Source organism: Xenopus laevis, chromosome 1L, assembly GCF_017654675.1.
Source record: "Xenopus laevis strain J_2021 chromosome 1L, Xenopus_laevis_v10.1, whole genome shotgun sequence".
Taxonomy (NCBI): Eukaryota; Metazoa; Chordata; class Amphibia; order Anura; family Pipidae; genus Xenopus; species Xenopus laevis.
This window is the reverse complement of record NC_054371.1, coordinates 207,539,822-207,559,931: the sequence shown is the minus strand read 5'-3', so window position 1 is coordinate 207,559,931 and position 20,110 is coordinate 207,539,822. Positions and strand designations below refer to the sequence as shown.

Genomic DNA, 20,110 nt, shown 5'->3' with positions numbered 1-20,110 from the left:
TCAAAACTGCAGGATACTTGTTATTGTAACATTAAGAACCAAAAAAGAAAGTTGAAGAACTTGTCAATACAGGCAATTTTATACACACACACATATATATTTATATATATTAAGACTCATTGAAACTTATTTATTATGATAACAAATAATGGGATATATATATCTTTTTTTGCATTCGCAATAAACTAGACCATTGCCAAAAACAAATTCTGTTATTCTGTTGTGTTGAAGAACCCATGAATAAATGCTACAGGACAAGGTAGTTAAAGGAATGGTGGGAACTAAAACACAAAAGGTGCTAACTTGGTGCCAATTGTTCCTTAAGCCCTGGTCTCCTACTGGGTGTCTGATAAAATAAATTCAGTCTAAATGGGTCACAGTATCTCTCTTTTCCCGTAACAAATAGGTCCCTACACTGCTGCTCCATCTTTGCTCATAATGTGCCAAATAGCCTACTTACTGGCTAAATATTAATCAAATGTCCTGAAATGAACTACTGCAACTAAAGAATAAAACGGGTGATAAATACCTCCCCAGTTTACCCAGCAATAACCAGCAATACACAAGATTTTTGCTGTTGCAAATTAAGTTTTATTCTTTTCAATTAAATTGTATAAGGGTTGTTCACCTTTGAGTTAACTGTATGATTTAGAGACTGATATTCTGAGACAGTTTGCATCCAGTTTTCATTCTTTATTTGTGGTTTTTGAGTTATTTAGCTTTTTATTCAGCAGCTCTCCAGTTTGCAATTTCAGCATTATGGTTGCTAGGGTCCAAATTACCTTAGCAACCATGCATTGACTTTAATAAGAGACTTGAATATGAGTGAGGGCCTTAATAGAAAGATGAGCAATAAAAAATAGCAATAAATGTGTAACCTTACAGAGCATTTGTTTTTAAATGTTTGAAAGCTGGAAAGTGTCAGAAGAAGAGGGTGAATAAACTTTTCAAAACCGATTGAAAAATTGCTTAGAACTGGCCATTCTATAACATACTAAAAGTTGACTTAAAGGGGAACCAGCCCTTCAAGAAAAAACGTATTCACCTTATTGATAGTAGGACATTACTTTGGAATCAATAATGTGCTGAAACCAATATAATAAAGCAAGGAGCTGGGATTGATGATCAGAGAAACCTCTGTGGAATCCGTTTTACTTTATAGTTCTTCCAACAAAGCCGACGTAACCCCGGAACACCGAAAATGACAGGTTAGGTGGCATTCCAGTAACCTGGTAATTACATGAAATACAAATACCAGTTCCCATGAAGCCTGATAAGGGAGACAGTTGAAAGATAAACACATCAAAGAGTTCACTTTTATGAACACTGAGGTTTGGAGCTTGAAAACCACAACAGATCATCAGGAAAGAATGGGAGTATCATTGTCAGTTGTATTACTTTATGTAGCACTGGAACAAGGGGAAGCCCTACTCAGTCATCCAGCCATATCCGTTAAGTTTAATATAAGGCAGGGCTACAACCAGGCAATGGTTGGCCTGGTATAATCATACAAAGGAGTATGTATTCTTATAACCAGTGTTTTGAAGGGGCAGTGTGTTCTACAAACACTATACCCAAAAGTAACGTCTTATCTGCTAAAGATTATAACAAACCTATGCAGACATAATCAGAGCTACTAAATAGCAATCTAGGGGTAAAAGATATTTTTGCATCAGTGTTTCAGATGCAGCATTCTTTATTGATGCATCCGGCACACCACTGGTTTCAAAGGGATAAAAGAGCCCAGGCCTGTGCCTGTCAAGTCAATTGTAGTAAATATATGCTGGAAGTGCACCTGCTCATTCGCCCTTTTAATACAGATTGTGTAAAGCAGTGATCCCCAACCAGTAGCTTGTGAGCAACATGTTGCTCTTTGACCCCTTGGATGTTGCTCCCACAAGCCTCCCAGCAGGTGCTTATTTTTGAATTCCTGGCTAAAATGCAAGCTTTTGTTGCAATAAAAACATGTATTTTGCCAAACAGAGCCTCCTGTTGGCTGCAAGTCCACATAGGGGCTACCAATACCCAATCACAGCCCTTATTTGGAAGCCCTGGGATCGTTTTGCATGCTTGTGTTGCTCTCCAACATTATTTTTTACTTGAGTGTGGCTCGTGGGTAAAAAAAGTTGGGGACCCCTGGTGTAAAGCATATGAGAAAATACAGACAGTTTGATTAATGTTTGAACTTTTCTTTATTGCCATAAAGAAGATAAACTTAAAATATTAAGTCCAAAAAAAAAAATCATAAATAATACTTCACTTTGGGCTGTAATAAATAATTGTAATAACTAGGAATGCACTTGTCCAGCCACAAATGTGGGTATTAAACGGAAATAATAACAAAATGGCCATAGTTCACAGTTAGGCAGCTACACAGCTGCATTGATAATTGAGATTCCACAGTTTCCGAACATTCGATTTGTCCTTTAAAAAAAAGGCTAACGCGTCCATGTGGGAATCTTAATGTTCACAGTACAAGTCCTGCAGAAGAGTGCTCTCAACGGAACAAAACATAACATCATCCCACTTTGTCCGAATGGTTCCTGCAGTCCATACGCTTTTCCATTTCTCTTCCACTATCAAGTTCACACCTTTGAGGAGATTTTCTTTAAAAATATCCAACAAAGTGGAATAATTAGAGCCACAGTCTGGTCCCAGCCCAGGAGCACTACGTTGGAAATTCTTTTCGTACCACCTCCTGTTTCCAACACACGACATTCTAAAGCTTTGTTTCTCTCTCTGCTGTTTCTCACAGTGAAGGACGTCTCCTTTCGATTTCGAGGAGCCCTCAGGCAACTTCATTGCATCGTTGCAGCAACATGTTCAATGCATATTCCATTCTGTTCTTCAGATCACTGGAGCCACCGGATATCAGAAGGGTGCTCAGGTGGAAGGTGGTAGACATCCTGTCCTCGTTGATATAGGTTAGCACATATTCATCATTCTGGTTTGCGATAATGATTTTCGTGTGATCATGGTAAAAGTTGACCTGTGATGGAGAAAGAAAGAAAACTGGGTTACAAACGTACACATTCTAGCATATTTATTCATTGCTAGGTCAAGCTCAGCTCCTGCCAATGACACAGATGAAGTTGGTCTTACCTGAAATGTGCCATCATTGAAGAGCATCATTAGAGCCTTGTCAGATTTCAGCCACTGAAGAAGATACAGCCTAGGCCGGCAAACATCTGTTACACTGGGCAAGTCACCTCCCTTTAAAGTGAAAATACACACAATGGATTAGGGTTTATAATATATACTTTCATCCTTTGTAAATGACATAAATTCTGGTCAATGCCTCCAACTGGACAGTGTAAATGTAGCTCCTAGGAAAAGTATTTCTGGTTGACCCCAATGTCTAGTTGGATATACTTATATAAGTTTATCCATAAATCATAATGCCATCCAGCCATATCCATGTTAAGTTTTATATAAGGCAGGGATGCAACCAGGCAACAGTAGGCCTGGTAGAAACTTACAAAGGAGTATGTGTTCGCATAACCATCTGCCTTGGATTGCTTTCCAGTTGTTGGAGAACTACAACTCCAAGTATCTGGAAAGCAACGGGCATCCTTATTGGTCCGTGATCACTTCCATACTTAGTAGCAGGTGGGGCTTATCCATTGAGTAATTGTGAACAATAGGAGGAAGAATTATTGAATGGTTGACTTTGGCTACATAGTCAATGTCCCAAGGCAACAGGAGATAAGTTTTATGAACCTACCCCATCTTGTGTATTGAGGGAGACATGCTTTGAATACAAGGTGCAACAATGCTAACACCAGTGATCACACAAATCCCCTACAGAAAAAACATTCCCCCTCCATATAGTAAATGTATTAATGTCGATTGGACTGTGTACTTACATCCATCAGATTCTCTTCCATGTAATGAGAGAAGTACTTCAAAACTGTAACTTGACTGATGAACTGCTCAGGGGCCTCAGTAGCAGGAAACACAGAGCACTGTCCAAGCTCAGCATAATAATGCACAGTCCTGTCAAGAAAGTGCAAAAAATGTTAGTCAACCTTTATATACAGCTATAGTCTGAGATCTTAATGTACTGCAGATGCAATGGTTGTGCAGCAGGTTGACCTATTCCATGACTTACTTTTTGTCTGGCAGAAAACTCATGTGCGCTCCATTGTTGAACAATACGCCAACTGTGTGATCCGACAGCTGATAACCAAAGCCGTACTTGTTGGAGTAGTCCACCCATTTGGTTACCCAGTGGAAGGAAGTGTCTATCTGTTCTTTAGGGATAGCATCAGCGTCGGGCATTTTTTCTAGACAGTCTTTTAGAACTCGGGCAACAGTATCTGCCACAGTTCCCATTGTGCTATCTTCAAGACCTGAAAAAGAATATATATTTAAACTCAAACATCTACAGTATAGCTTTTTTTTTTTATAGCAGTTAAGGTTTATCACTGGCTAGCATTGAGTTGGCAAGGGGCCTTAAAGTATTGATGGGGAAACACAGTTAGCAATGTTGTCTCAGTTCCAATCAGGGCACTATCTACCAGGCATTTGTATGTTCTCCCTAGTGCTACTAGCACTCATGAAGCAGCAGTTATTGCTGTACTACAACTCCCAACCCAGGTTACCTGTCTTCCATTATTAACAAATGTAGGTCCAAATCTCCTCATTAATATTTTAATTGAGTAGAGAGTCAACTAACCCCCGCATATACACAGATGCACAAACTAGACAGAAGCCTGCAATCAGGAATTCCTTTTACTTACATTCACTGCTGCTACTGCAGCTTCCAAGTGTCCCTCTGACAATCATGTGAATGGTATCTCCCATATGCTGTTTGTCAGCCCTCTCTACGAGAACATCTGATTTGGAGATGGTCTTGATCTCCTAAAAACAGTAACAGAAACGCTGTGTTAGAGCATTACTTTTCCAAAAATTAAGCATTTTATTTACATATTGCATGGCTGACAGTTCCCTTCCCACCCTTGCTATTTAAACAGTTAACTAACCTCATCCGTTCTGGGATTGTGCCGCTGGTGAGATATGGTGTTTTTCTGTAGGCCCTGTCTCAGCTTGTAGATTACTTCATCTTCCTTTGGCAGCTTATCTGAAAGGAAACAGAGAATTCTTAGCAAACCTTTCGCACGGGTAGGAAGTTGTGAGAATGAAAAGCTGAGATCTAAAAATGGCACTCTTATCTGTCTGCTGAACTGAACCACGGAACAAGTACTTTTATAGATTCTGCTTACAGATTTTGTCACTGCATACTAGCAACTAACCACCACTAAGCATTAGTTAGATTAGTATAGCTAAAATAAAAAAACAAATCTGATTGGTAGCTATGTGTCATTACAAGAACATTCATACATATGTTTGCATGCTAAAGGAATGTGCACACTGATGTTACTGAAAGCCCAGCCCAATAGGAAGAATGTTTGCGAATACTTACTGTGATTATCCAAATACTTTGACTTTTCTTTCTTCCCGCCAAACAGAGCTGCGGCGGCCTTTTTAAAGAAATTCTTAGCCGGACTTGATAAGTGAAAATCAGGAGCCGTATGGCAGCAGGTTGTTGGCAATCGCTCTGGGGTGAAACCCTGAGAAGTAGAAAGACAAATCAGCCACTGAAGAAAGGAACATTATAAAAGGAAGAAAGGGGGATAAAAGAACAAAAAGAGCAACTACACACCTGTGTGAAAAAGTCGTGTTGCGTGATTTCATCTAGGCTGGGCCTGTCCTCGGGATTCCTGGATAACATGCTTGCTATGAGATGCTTTGCAGACGTCATCAACGATGAAGGCAGGGAATATCTTGCTTCCCGAATACACTTGTATGTTTCTTTAAGATTTGTGGTTTCGAACGGCGGTCTCCCAAGCAGCATTGTATACCTATAAATAATAAAAGATAACAAATATATGAATTTGGTGCCCATAGGATTCAAGAATGTGTTCAAGAAGCTGTGTATGTCACTTGATCAGTGCAAATGGATCCATTATGGAGGCAAAAATTCTGTAAATGTTTCCTAATACTAAGGGAATTTTGGAGAACAGCTTGGGTGTTTGATTTTGTGTTTGACATACATGACCAGTAAAGTATTAAAACTTCTGATGCAACCTTTGTGACTTTGCCTTTTTTATGTTATTAAATAAGCCCCCTTTGGGGCTCTGTCAATCAGTATCATGCCTGAGCTTCTAATTAGAGCTGGAAAAGGTCAGCTTAATGAACAGCATGCATAGGAATTGCATCTGTACTATGAAGGATGAATACTTACATTACACAGCCCAATGCCCAGATGTCAGATTCACAGCCGTGCCCTTGTTTGTTAAGCACTTCGGGGGAGAGGTAATTCGGCGTGCCACAAATTGTTCTGCAGAGGAAAAAAAAGGCTTTCTATAAGAACCTGCAATAGCCCAAAATAAGATGTTCCTAAACTGCAGGGCTGGTCCACCATCTAGACAGGCCTAAAGCTGAAAATAGGTATATATATATATATATATATATATATATATATATATATATATATATATATATATATATATATATATATATATATATATATATATATATATATATATATATCATAACTATATCATATCATAACTATAACACTTCTTCAGTTCTTGGAATGGGCACAATATATATATATATCTCGTAACTAGCAGTTCTTTAGTTCTTGGAATGGGCACAATATATATATATATATATATAAATAAGACTGGTTGAGGGTGGCAACATTAACATGGGCCACTCTGCATCAGGATAATCCGACCTACCTTCTTCTCTGTTCCAGAGGTTCCAGTCTGGCTGCAAGGCCAAAGTCACCCACTTTCAGTTCCATGCTTTCATTAATGAAAAAGTTTCCTGAAGAAAGAACAATGATACAGCATGAATGTATTGCACAGAAATGCTGCGTGTGTCATACAGATCTCTCGCTGTATTAACCCCCTAATGAACCAGCTGATTTCACAGTCTGCCCATTTCTAAGCAAATCAATTGGATGTATATCAATCAACAGCAAGTAACATATATTGCTGCAATCACTAAAGAGGCATGAGATTTAGTACAACCGTTGAAGAGCTGAAGGTTAACATTTCTGATATAGACAAACAGCAGATACTATATAAAAGGCACCATACAAAGACATTTTCAATTATTTACCTAATTTTAAATCCCGGTGGAGGATCTCTTGCTCATGGAGATATTTCAGACCAGAGACAATTTGCTTGAGGTAGTATCTCACTTCAGGGTCCGTCAAAACTTTCCTGGTCTTCAAAATGTGGGCCATGGACTGGGGAAGCAATAGAAGACATGATAAGCACAGGCCCTGTCACTGTGAAAACCCCCAGAGCTCACAACATCTGATAGCAAAGCTGTGGAAAGGGTTAAGGGGCAGCAACATACCCGCCGACCGCAGTATTCCATTAAGATGTAGATGTTCTCTTTGTCTTCAAAATAGTGGTAGAACTGTACGACGTGCCTGTGATTCAGGGTTCTGTGCAATTCGATCTCTTTGTCAATCTGCAATTTCAAAGAAATGTGATTTTAATATATTTTCTCCACTTATGTGGCTGGAACGTGATACCGAAAAAAAAATCATGGTCTTGGTGCTTTATTCCACTAGAATATCTACCTTTTCCCTTTGATGAGGCTTCGATACCCTGCTGTGCGGGATGATTTTAGCAGCATAGATCTTGTTTGTTGTCAAATCTTTCATTTCATAGCATTTCGCAAATCCACCCTAGAAAAGAAGCCAGAAACCGAAAATGTTAATGAAAAAGGAAGGAGCCTCTCTCACAAGCATTATTATTGGCTAATTAAGGAGGTTGCTTAACAAAGGATTAATTCCTTACAGATTCCCATACTAATGATGCCACACACCTTCATTATAAATACTCCACTAGTGGAATTTCATGCCATTACAGAGAAAGAAGCACCTTGGAATGATGGGGTTAAGTTATATAATATAATATATATATATATAATATATACAGGGACAAGTTTATTAAACACTAGATGTTTCAAAGCCATTACCAATATACAGAAAAATGTATAAATTGTGATTTTTGCTTTAACCCCTAAAACAATAAATATTGACCTATTGCTCTGCCAAATCAGAATCCAACTTTCGATATAAAATATCATTATTAATAAATGGAAGTTGGCTTGTGGTTCGTTCAGTATAAAACTGACATCGGGGAAGCAATAAATGCTTACAGTGACAGCTGTATCTCAGGCACAGAGATAGCGAGGGGATTTCCTTTTATCATGATACAGAAGATTTGTACATACAAATGGACATGCCCTGTGCCAGGCAGTATAACAGGTTATATATTTCTTTATGACAAACCCTGACATGTGGAGGAGATGGGATACTGCCTATTGGGGTTACAGGAGAATTGAGCTATTGGCTCATTGTCAGACAAAGGGGATATAGAAGTGATAGGGATACTGTCTGTAAGGACACAATGGGAATACAGAATATGTGGGTATAATGTCCCGAATCCATTCTCGGAGATAGAGAATGGACTAATGTCTGGAATTTTACTCCAGGAATAAAATACAAGTGGGCATATTGCCGTGAACCCAATACAGATATGTGGATTTAACCTTGTATCAGACAAAGGGGGTTCATGTGTGTCATTCTGGCTTGTACTGGCAATACACAAAACACAGGTTGGGGTGCTGTCATCTGCCAGACAAAGGGATGTAGAAAAGGAGGGTACTGCCTTGTATCAGACAACGTGGGTGCAGGAGAGGTTGGGGTGCTGCTATTTGTCAGACAAAGGGATGTAGGAATGGAGTGCGCTGCCTTATACCAGACAATGGGGAGCCATAAGAGCTTGGGGTGCTGCTATACGCCGGACAATACAGTGAGATACTGCATTATACAGACAATGGGGGTGCAGGAGAAGTTGGGGTGCTGTTACACTCCAGACAATACAGTGAGATACTGCCTCATACAGACTATAGGGGTGCAGGGGAGGTTGGTGTGCTGCTATACTCCAGACAATACAATGAGATACTGCCTCATACAGACAATGGAGGTGCACAGACTATGGGGGTGCAGGAGAGGTTGGGGTGCTGCTATACTCCAGACAATACAATGAGATACTGCCTCATACAGACAATGGAGGTGCACAGACTATGGGGGTGCAGGAGAGGTTGGGGTGCTGCTATACTCCAGACAATACAATGAGATACTGCCTCAAACAGACTATTGGGGTGCAGGGGAGGTTGGGGTGCTGCTATACTCCAGACAATACAATGAGATACTGCCTCATACAGACAATGGGGGTGCACAGACTATAGGGGTGCAGGAGAGGTTGGGGTGCTGCTATACTCCAGACAATAGGGATGCAGAAAAGGTGGGATACTGCCTCATAGCAGACAATGGGGTGCAGGACAGCAGACAATAGGGAGGCAAAAGAGTGATATTTTGGGGTATGTCAGATTGTGTGGGTGCAGGAGTGTCTCCTGGGTAAGAGCAGCAGTAGAGAGACTAAAGGAAGCCTCATACACATCCAGCACCAGCTCTTGTCTCTCAGACACAACATGAAGGCAAATGACAGAACACAAAGGCTGCACTTTAATCATGATTCACAGAAATTCCTCAATCATTCTCCGGGCAGGAATAAGACAAACGCCTCCTCCAGCTGCAGAATGAAATGTGTCCCAGAAGGTGCCAGTTACCTTGCCAAGCACTTTGCCCCTGCAGTAGCGCCTCCCGGTGCCGGGGTCGGTTATAATCCTGGACACGTCAGTGGCAGAGCAGCTGTGATGAATGGGTTCCCCATCGCCCGGTACCTTCCACCTCCTGTCGGGGTCACACACCCTGCCCAGAGCCTGCTCGCACATCTTGCCCCCGCTGCTTGGCTGATAAGCGATATTCCTCAGTAATTCCATAATCCCCTCACACAACCTCCTCCTGCCGCTGCGGGAACTACAATCTGTGCCGGGAGCTCTGTCAGGTCCCTTTATAGCATTTGAAGGTACACGCCCCCTCTGTGCGCTGACTCCGCCCCAGGAACGCCTTCTCTCTGGTCATTGTCTGGGCATATCCCCAGTGGAGGATCTGGATATATTGATGATTTATTCCTATAGCGCTAACGTATTGTGCAATTGCAAACGTCCACATTCACGGCAGCAGCTTGCATTAGCACTGGTTTATAAAACTTAAAAAGCGTCGACATTTACTGGGAAGACAAAATATATGGGGGAGGTGAAATACATTAATTTAGCAAGCTGTTCTGGGACTGGGGGGCATGCTGGGAGTTGTAGTTGGAAAGCTTTCAGCAAGTCCTGACTGTTAAAGGTTTTTCTGTAAATCCAATGCATGCACTTTTGTCATCGGCAGAACCTCTGCTGCAGAACCTCTTGAGCTGACAGTTAGATGAGCTGCGACTGCAGGGACATAGAATAGCCAGTCCTACTCATAATACCTAACAAATACAGGGGCCCCTGCCCTGTGACAACTCTGCTCCCCGAACTCTGCACCCTAAAGGACATAGGGGTTGTTAACCTTAAATGAACATTTAGTTTAATGTAGAGAGTGATATTCTGAGACAATTTGCAGTTGGTTTTTATAATTTTATAACGTGTGGCTTTTGAGTCGTTTCGCTGTTTATTTACCAGATCCGCAGTTTGCAATTTCAGCAGTCTGGTTGCTAGGGTCAAAATAGCCTAGCAACTATGCTCTGATTTAAATAAGAGACTGGAATATAGAAATACAATAAAAATTAGCAAAGACAATAAATGTGTAGCTTTACAGGGCATTTAGATAGCGTCAGTGACCCCCATTTTGAAAGCTGGAAAGAGTCAGAAAAAGAAGACAAATAACTAAAAAAAGGCCAATTGAAAAGTTGCTTAGAACTGGCCATTCTATAATGTACTAAAAGTTAACTTGACGGTGAACCACCCCTTTAATGGTGAACTGCCACTTTAAGAGAGGAAAAAGGAAGCCACCCAAGTACATGTGCGTGCCCCTTGCCCCTGGCCATCCTGAGCTTTCCTGTTTGGGGAGTAGAGAGGATGCTTTGCATTTCCCTTTGTCTCAGTGGCCCTGGGCAATCACTTGTCAAGAGAGGAAACATGGGGGCTGGATGTGTCACATGATCAGGTCCCAGGTGTTGGGGGGTCTCAGCCAATGGGCAAGTAACATCTGCTCCCCAGTCTTCTGTCCTCTCCCACCTCCCTCTCCTAATATATATATATATATATATATGAATGGCTTTGGCCTGTACCGTGCCAGTGTGGGGCATGTGCCTAGGAAGCCAGATATGGGCAAGAGAGAGAAGACTTGCCCCTCGTGTTAAAGGGGATCTGTCGCAAAAATGAAAATTGAATATAAGCTTCATCTTGCTAAAATAAGAAACTTTAAACATATAATCAATTCAAAATTCTGTACCATTTATATAATAAGCAAGCATTTTTTACTCTTCCCCTTTGAACAACCTGTCTCACTTCATTCTGTCACTTCATTCTGCAGTAGGAGGAGTCTGTTTTTGATTGACAGTAAAAGCCCCTATACACGGGCCTAGTCGGCAGCTTATTGGCCTGTGTGTGGGGCCATCCGACGGGCTTCCCCGATTGATATCTGGCCGAATGTCAGCCAGATCTCAATCGGGCAGGTTAAAAAAATCCCGTTGGATCGTGGCCGCATCTGTGCATCTATGTGGTCCCACGATCTGACCACCTGTATCGGATCCGATCGATTGGATCAGCTCGATATCGCCCACTTCAATGTGGGCATATATCGGGAAGAGATCCGCTCGTTTAGTGACATCGCCAAATGAGCGTATCTCTACGTCTATGGCCACCTTTAAGTCTAATACACGCTTTGGGGGGGTGGGGGTTGCACCCTTAACCCAGGCGCTCACTCTTAACTGGCTCTGATGGAAATCCTGTTTCTCTGCGTGTAGGGTGTTTGCCAGAGTCTGTTATTTTGTTACCTTTTGTTTGTGCTGGAGTTGGTTATTTGAGTTATTCTGCTAAGAGAGGGAGCCCCCCTAAAAGACGTATTAGACCTACCTGTCAATCAAAACGTGACCAAGATGGGTTGTGGAGAGTGAGATACCGAAGAGTAACTTGATTATTTCTTAAATGGTGCATTATTTTTAATTGATTATATTTAGAAAGTGTCTTATTTCAGTGAGATGAAGCTTATATTAAATTTTCATTTTAGTGATAAAGGCATAAGTGTGTGAGTGCAGTGGCCGGGCTCTAGTGCAGTTGTGTAAGGCAGCAGGAGGAGGGCATGCTGAGACTAGTCTGCACCTCCCACTTGCCAAACAAGAACAGGAGCTCAAAGGTGATCTCTTTCATGTGGCCTGACTGATACTGCACATGCCTCATCCCCTCCCCACAGGCCAGAAAGTGCTGAAGGCTATTAACCCTTTCATCTACCAACCTGCCCCTGACTTCACTTTATGTTTGTCAAACAGGTCACTGAGACATTCCCAAAGATTTGGAAGCCCTAAAAGGGACCTGGTGTATTTGGAGGGCATAGCCATGACTACATATATATATATTAAAGCACTGCGTATCTTGACAGCGCTATATAAATAAATGATGATATATATATAATTCATGTCATATAGATCCCTGCAGGACAGAGTCAGAGTTTCCATTGACAGGAACACTGGTTTCTCCGCAGTTTCTCTGTTCTCATGGGCAGGGAACTTGTTTAGTTTATAGGATTAAATAAAAAAGGTGGTGTGACCTTCCCTGAGATTGGAGCTGGCCCTGGGGCAAGAGAAGGGAGCAGAGTTTATACTGGCTCATAATTACCAACACACTGATGATTAACACATTTACATATTGCTCATTCATGGGAATACAGGGGGAAACCTTCTAATGCAACCAGTGAATGTTGTATTTATTCCATTGTGGCCCCATAACTGACTTATTCCATATCCACCCCATTCTGTCTCTTATATTTTATTCTCATTCTGCATTTGCCCGTCATGCCTTACATTTGCCCTTGGAAATAAATACAAATGCCCCCATGTCCACCTTCCAATAACTCCCAGATCTCTGCTATAAATAGCATTAGTCGCTGGGTGCAAGTGATGAAAAGTATTCACAACAAGTGTGTGATCCTCAGCCAAGAATGCACCCTGGGGGTGGCACAAACACATGGGTCAGACATTAGCCTTGATACAAGTTGTGGCACATGCCACAACGAGAGCCAGTTAATCCCTCCTGCTTGAGTAGCTGGTGAATAGAGAGGACACGGCCCAGGCTTGTAGGCAGATTATGTAGCAGGTACAGGGAGTGACTGCCCTCTAGAGGTTACATACATGAATGCAGTAGCAATATAACCACATCTCTGCGTTCTGCAGGGGCAGTTTTAGTGTAGGACAGAGATGGAATGTCCTGGGCCTTCAGCATTAGTGGGGGTTAGGGACACATGGTGGGATAAGGTACATAAAAGGACACATTATATTGTTCAGGAATGTTTGGATTTGTTTAAGGATATACAGTGGACCCTCAGTTTTACATACCCTGATTATAGGGTCGGACTGGGCCGGTGGGGCACTGGTTAAAGCCTCATGGGCCCCACCAACCCAGGTCTGCCCCCTGCCAGGAACATCGGCCACAAGTGTTTAGGAGGAGAAAGCAGCAGTACAAGTTATGGAGGATCTGACAGTTGGAGGGTTGGGGGGGGGGGGCAGGCAATGCTGTGGGAGGGAACAGGTGGGTGGGTGCACATTGGGAGTGGGTGAGCAGACATGCACAGGGGAGATTGCCAGGGAGTAGGAGGAGTAAAGCTGGCCACAGACGCAAAAATACCATTGTGCGAAACCCAGATTTGTATGATTTTTGGACAGTGTATGGCGTGTCCCAACATTTTTGGAACAATGTCTGATTGGTCATTCAGTCGATGGGACAGGTTAGAAGATTTATATCGGCTACTAATAATATCTCTGCATGTATTTCCTATCTAACAATGTCAATGGGAGACTTCTATTTGTCAGACATAACTGTCGTATGATTGCTGTCTGTCAGTTGATGGCCCTAACATCGTGTGATTTGAAACACGTAGCCATCTGCTTGTTTGGTGATTTCGCCAAACGAGCGTATCTCTCTCCGATATGCCCACATTGAGGTGGGCGATATCAGGCTGATCATTGGCCATAGGGCCCAACGATTGGATCATAATGCAGGCAATACGGGGCAGTCGGATCGCGGGACCGCATCAACGAACAGATGCACACGCAATCCGATTGGATTTTTAACCCTGCCTGATCGACATTGGGACGACTTTCGGTTTGATATCAATCAGGGAAATCCGTCAGGGCCCCACACACTCGATCTGTCAGCAGCTTTTATCAGCCATTGTATGGCCAGTTGGGAAGTTGGGAACGGACACTCGTTCGTCCAACGCAGGCTAATAATCGGCACGTCCATGGCCAGCTTTAGCCCTGGACCCCCCCAATCTGACCCTGCCTGTATACCCAAGTGTTCCTTTGTTTTAAGTTCCCAGTTCCCACCATATATATTACATAATGCATTTCCATGATTTTACATTTTCCTGGATTTTACAAGATTATTTTTTAGTCCCCTGAAAAAAGTTAAATGTGGGTCCCACTGTATATCAGAGATGTAAAGCTTCTGATGTTGGGGCTGCAACTTGGAAGGGATGCTGGGAGTTGTAGTTTAACCTGCCCCCTTGTGCTCCGGTGTAACCTGCAGAAAAAATCCCAAACTGTTGCTAGCTTTCCTATTGGGATCATACTGAGAATAATGAGCAAAATTATTTTTATATATAAAGTTATTTCTGGTGATCTATCTGAAAACAACTAGTTGTTTGAAGGTGAACAACCCCTTTAAGAAACATTCAAAGAGCAGAATTTGACTGTAAAAATTAATGCAATATACATTCATTTAAAATGGCAGCGGGTGTAGTGCACAGCAATACGGGAAATAACTTCTGGGCAGGACCTCCTTCCTACTGTGTATTCATATTTATTTATTGTAAGTATTATAATACTTGCTCTCCCTGTGTGAACTTCTGTATATTGTAAAATTGTACAGCACTGGCATATATTTGTAGAGCTTTATATATAAAGTTATACCTACAACTACAGGGGGTTCAGGGGGGCATGATTGTACCAGGGACCTCAAGGGGGATTGTGGGCACAAATAATTTATTCTTTCCTATTAAAAGGTACGCACAGGAATAAAGGCAGGAGTGCCCAATACTGTACTAACGTGAGGTCTACTTTTAGTGATGTTCTCCCATTATGATCTACATCCATAAAACCATGGTTAGCATTCTGCTCTATGGAAAATATTACTTAAATATCATATTGATTTATGAGAGAATTTATATTGCTATGTAACCTTAACATAATGAATATCTGAGTAAAAGGCATGAAATAGGAGGGTGATTTAGACAAGCTGTTTGTTGACAGTATCTTGAGATCTACTGTTCACCAGCTAAAGGTTTACTGATAGATCCCGATCTTCCTTTTGGGCACCCCTGAATTAAGGGATATGAGTGGACAGAGGGCCTGGGATAAACAGGTGGCAGTATGATGCGGTGGGCAACCATTATCCTTGATAATCATCAGAAATGCAGGGGGTGAGTCTGCAGTGTGTCCCAGGGAGTCCATTCCCAAATTTTGTACTGGGCCACAGTTACACCAGTGAGAGCATTCTTGTGTAGGATTGCTTGTATTCTGTTGAAAAAATGGCATTATATGTCAATGCATTGTCAGAGTGCCATCTAGTGGACAAATAAGCTAGTAACATGCAGAGTAGGACTGTGATGGGGAAATGAATAAGCAAGTACAGTAGGGTTGTAACTTATTTCTAATTCCAAAGTCAAGCATCAGCAGGAAAATGATCCATGTTTTTACTGAGTGCAGAGTGTACATATAAATGCCAGATAAAGAGCCCCAAAACAAAGACCCGCAATCACACCTTTGGCCAATGCAGAGTAACCAGCACCGTCCCTGTTTACATTGTTTGAAGTATCTGACACCCAAAAACATTTGCAGCCATTGTGTTGATTGTACCTTTCCATATAAACACCAGTGTATAGCAGTCCTTAGCTGAGCTTCTACTGCTCTTATTTATACTGCCCCAGTATTCCCCAAACATGCTTAGTGAGTGATGTACAAAGGAAAAGTGACAGGCCTTATGGAAGTGGCCTGTGTTCCCGTACTGAACCCTGTGCCTTTTTATTGGGTTATAGCTGCCCCTTTTAAATTGAATATTACATGTTACAATTTTTTATTATGTATAAAAACGCTGTGGCCACAATGGCCAATACTGCACCTGCTCTGTCACGACCAATACAATCCAATCCCTCTTTTGTCTTATCAATTGTTTCTAGACTTGTACAGTGATTTGTTCTTTTGCTGTTCTACTATGGCCGGTTGAATTGATGCAGCACATACTGCTTTAAAATGAGGATTATATGCTTGAGAATATGTGTGGTAAACCCACATACCCAAAACACTGTGCTCTGTTTCTTTGGCGTCTGGTATTCAGGGCCGGAACTCGGAATAGGCAGAAGAGGTGTGTGCCCAGTGGGGGCAATAGAAATGCAAAACTTACGTTACCCTTAGTTCAGGCCCTGAGTGAGTGAAGTGCAGGTCCTGCAGATCTTCACACTTGGCCCAACACTCCTGGTATCAATCAAGAAATCTTCTATGAACACTTAGGGGCAGGTTTATTAAAGTTCGAATTGTGTTTTCCACAAAAATTCGAGTTTTTGAGGGTTTTTGGGTAAAAAAAAAACAACTTTAATTTTTTGAAATTTATTATACCCTGACTCTGGAAATAGCTTGAATCCAGAAATACACCAGCTAAAACCTATCGAGGTCATGCAGAGGAGGGCCAGGCCGGCCGGGCGCCTTAGGCAACCCAGCCAGCCAGCCAGCTCGCCCCCTTCCTCCTCTGTAAATTGCGCATGCATGCGTGGTGAAGCTCTCTTGTGTGCATGCACGGTGAAGCTTTCTGACGCGCGCGCATCCACGGTGAAGCTCGCTAGCGAATATGCGTTGGTAGAGAAGCGTGTTCCGGTCTAGGGGTAGACAGAAGAGGCAGCTGCCCAGTGCCCCCCAATCGTTGCGCCTTAGGCAGCTGCCTGTTCTGCCTACCCCTAGTTCCGGCCCTGAGGTCATGTAGCAGTCAATGGCAATGGCATTTGAAGATGTTAATAGCCTTTATGATGTTTGAGTTTTTTTGTAGCGATTCAAGTATTTTACCGCCAAAAACTCGATTAATTATAGTTTTCTGGTTAACCACAAATTTGCTAATTCGAGTTTTTTTTCCAAAGAGAAAACATTCAAGTTGTGAGTTCATTCCAGGTATAAAAAACTCTAAAATTTGAGCTTTGATATATAACCCCCTTAAACTTTGGCTACAGGTAGAGATGTCGCGAACTGTTCGCCGGCGAACTTGTTCGCGCGAACATCGGGTGTTCGCGCTCGCCGGAAGTTCGCGAACGTCGCGCGACGTTCGCCATTTTGGGTTCGCCATTGTTGGCGCTTTTTTTTGCCCTCTCACCCCAGACCAGCAGGTACATGGCAGCCAATCAGGAAGCTCTCCCCTGGACCACTCCCCTTCCCTATAAAAACCGAAGCCCTGCAGCGTTTTTTCACTCTGCCTGTGTGTGCTGAAGAGATAGTGTAGGGAGAGAGCTGCTGCCTGTTAGTGATTTCAGGGACAGTTGAAAGTTTGCTGGCTAGTAATCGTTTTGATACTGCTCTGTTATTGGAGGGACAGAAGTCTGCAGGGGTTTGAGGGACATTTAAGCTTAGGTAGCTTTGCTGGCTAGTAATCTACCTTCTACTGCAGTGCTCTGTATGTAGCTGCAGTGGGCAGCTGTCCTGCTTCTGATCTCATCTGCTGACTGCTGCAATAACAGTAGTCCTTGTAAGGACTGCTTTTATTTATTTTTTTGTTGTTTTACTACTACTACTACTACTACTATAAGAGCCCAGTGCTATTAGTCTAGCAGTGTTGGGGAGTGGGACTGGTGTGCTAATCTGCTGCTCCTAGTAGTTCAGCAGCACCAACTTTAATTTTTTTTTTTAATATTCATTTTTTTTTTATTTTACTTTTTTTTATTTTACTACCGCTGTAGTAGTGTATAAGTTGACCTTTTAGGCATTATTTGCCCTGTAGGCATTATTTGCACACTGTTTTCTTCAACCCGCCATCTAGCTGTGTGACCTTGTTCACATTCTGTCTAAATATCCATAATATTACCGTCTCCAGAAAAAACACCGGAGTGACTTTTTTCAAGCAGCCATAATATATTTTACGTAATCCGTATCCACCGCTGTAGTAGTGTATACGTTGACCTTGTAGGCATTGTTTGCCCAGTTTTTTTGGCCGCAGCCACTGAAGCACAGAGGCCAGAAAAAATATGCCATATAAATGCTGAAAATAGTCATTTTTTGCCATACGTTGACTCAACGTATATGGCAAAAAATTACTATTTTCAGCATTTATATGGCATATTTTTTCTGGCAACTGTGCTTCAGTGGCTGCGACCAAAAAAACTGGGCAAACAATGCCTACAAGGTCAACGTATGGCAAAAAATGACTATTTTCAGCATTTATATGGCATATTTTTTCTGGCAACTGTGCTTCAGTGGCTGCAACCAAAAAAACTGGGCAAACAATGTCTACAAGGTCAACGTATGGCGAAAAATTACTATTTTCAGCATTTATATGGCATATTTTTTCTGGCAACTGTGCTTCAGTGGCTGCGTCCAAAAAAACTGGGCAAACAATGCCTACAAGGTCAACGTATGGCAGTTGTTTAAAGAGAACAGTAGATTACTAGCCAGCAAAGCTACCTAAGCTAAAATGTCCCTCAAATCCCTGCAGACTTCTGTCCCTCCAATACAGAGCAGTATCAAGCAGATTACTAGCCAGCAAACTTACTATCATCTGTCCCTGAAATCACTAACAGCTCTCCCCCTACACTATCTCTTCCAAGCACACACAGGCAGATTTTTCAGATACATTTTTGCCCTTGATCCCCCTCTGGCATGCCACTGTCCAGGTCGTTGCACCCTTTAAACAACTTTAAAATCATTTTTCTGGCCAGAAATGTCTTTTCTAGATGTTAAAGTTCGCCTTCCCATTGAAGTCTATGGGGTTCGCGAACCGTTCGCGAACCGCTCGCATTTTTGCGCAAGTTCGCGAATATGTTCGCGAACTTTTTTTCCGACGTTCGCTACATCCCTAGCTACAGGGTCTCCGTATTCATTACACTAGACTTGGCTCTGCAGACAATAGGAAGCAGCATCCTTGAACCCACTGCAGAAATTATTATCTCACTGCCTAACAGGCTGCAGATAGGGGAAGGGAGGGGTTTGTTTATACAGATTGGCAACTGTTTTACTCTCCCCCCACAAGGTTCTGCCACTGGATTATTTCTGGGGGAACAAAAAAAGCTGCTGCCATCGGTGCTATATGGAACTTACATTGCTACTGGGCAAAAGGTAGTCAGGAGTTACTTTTTACTGAATGCAACACTGAGGTCTATATTCTCCTAAGTGACTTCTGATCCTTATAGTATTACATGGGCCTGGTATGTATGTGTTACACTTGCAAAGTTAAAATTAATATGTATTTTCTTTTATCCCACCTCTGTTTGAGTGGTATCTGATGTTTTTGTGCTTATTTTTGAACCTGGAGTGCTGGTGCTATGACTGCAGATTAGCCAGGCTAAATATGGGAGTGCTGTGAAGTAGATCTCACTCCTGATGCAAAATATGAGGATATCAGGGGATGATCAATATATTTTCCCCCAAGTCTAATGAAATGCCCCCCCTAGCCAAACATAGGGTAGGGAAAGGGAATGAAAATCATGCCCCCCAACTCTGTATAGAAGTGGTTACAAGAGACCTACACTAATTTGTTCCTTTGGAAGGATTGACGATCAGTATGAAAGGCTCTCACCAGCCTTAAAGGAGAACTAAACCCTAAAAATGAATATAGCCAGAAATGCAATATTTGATATACTGAACTTATTGATCCAGCCTAAAGGTAGTGGTAGTAATGATTCAGGCCTTCACAGGAGTCTCTCATCTTGGATCTTGTTTGGAGTGTCAGTGACATGCACATGCTCAGTGGGCTCTGAGCAGCTGATGAGAAGCTAAGC

At 42.1% G+C, this 20,110-nt stretch overlaps 1 protein-coding gene across 1 annotated transcript; it reads right to left on the bottom strand.

Annotated features, from left to right (window-relative positions):
- Positions 1 to 2,173: 2,173 nt before the first annotated feature.
- On the bottom strand, positions 2,174 to 9,912 carry plk2.L (polo-like kinase 2 L homeolog). The gene is given in 14 exon segments (NM_001085966.2): positions 2,174 to 2,989; positions 3,103 to 3,213; positions 3,867 to 3,996; positions 4,112 to 4,352; positions 4,743 to 4,863; positions 4,986 to 5,083; positions 5,426 to 5,573; positions 5,666 to 5,864; positions 6,248 to 6,343; positions 6,750 to 6,837; positions 7,135 to 7,264; positions 7,378 to 7,494; positions 7,607 to 7,714; positions 9,667 to 9,912. Coding segments are annotated over 14 exon segments (2,001 nt in total). The 5' UTR covers positions 9,880 to 9,912; the 3' UTR covers positions 2,174 to 2,788.
- Between the last annotated feature and the right edge of the window lie 10,198 nt (positions 9,913 to 20,110).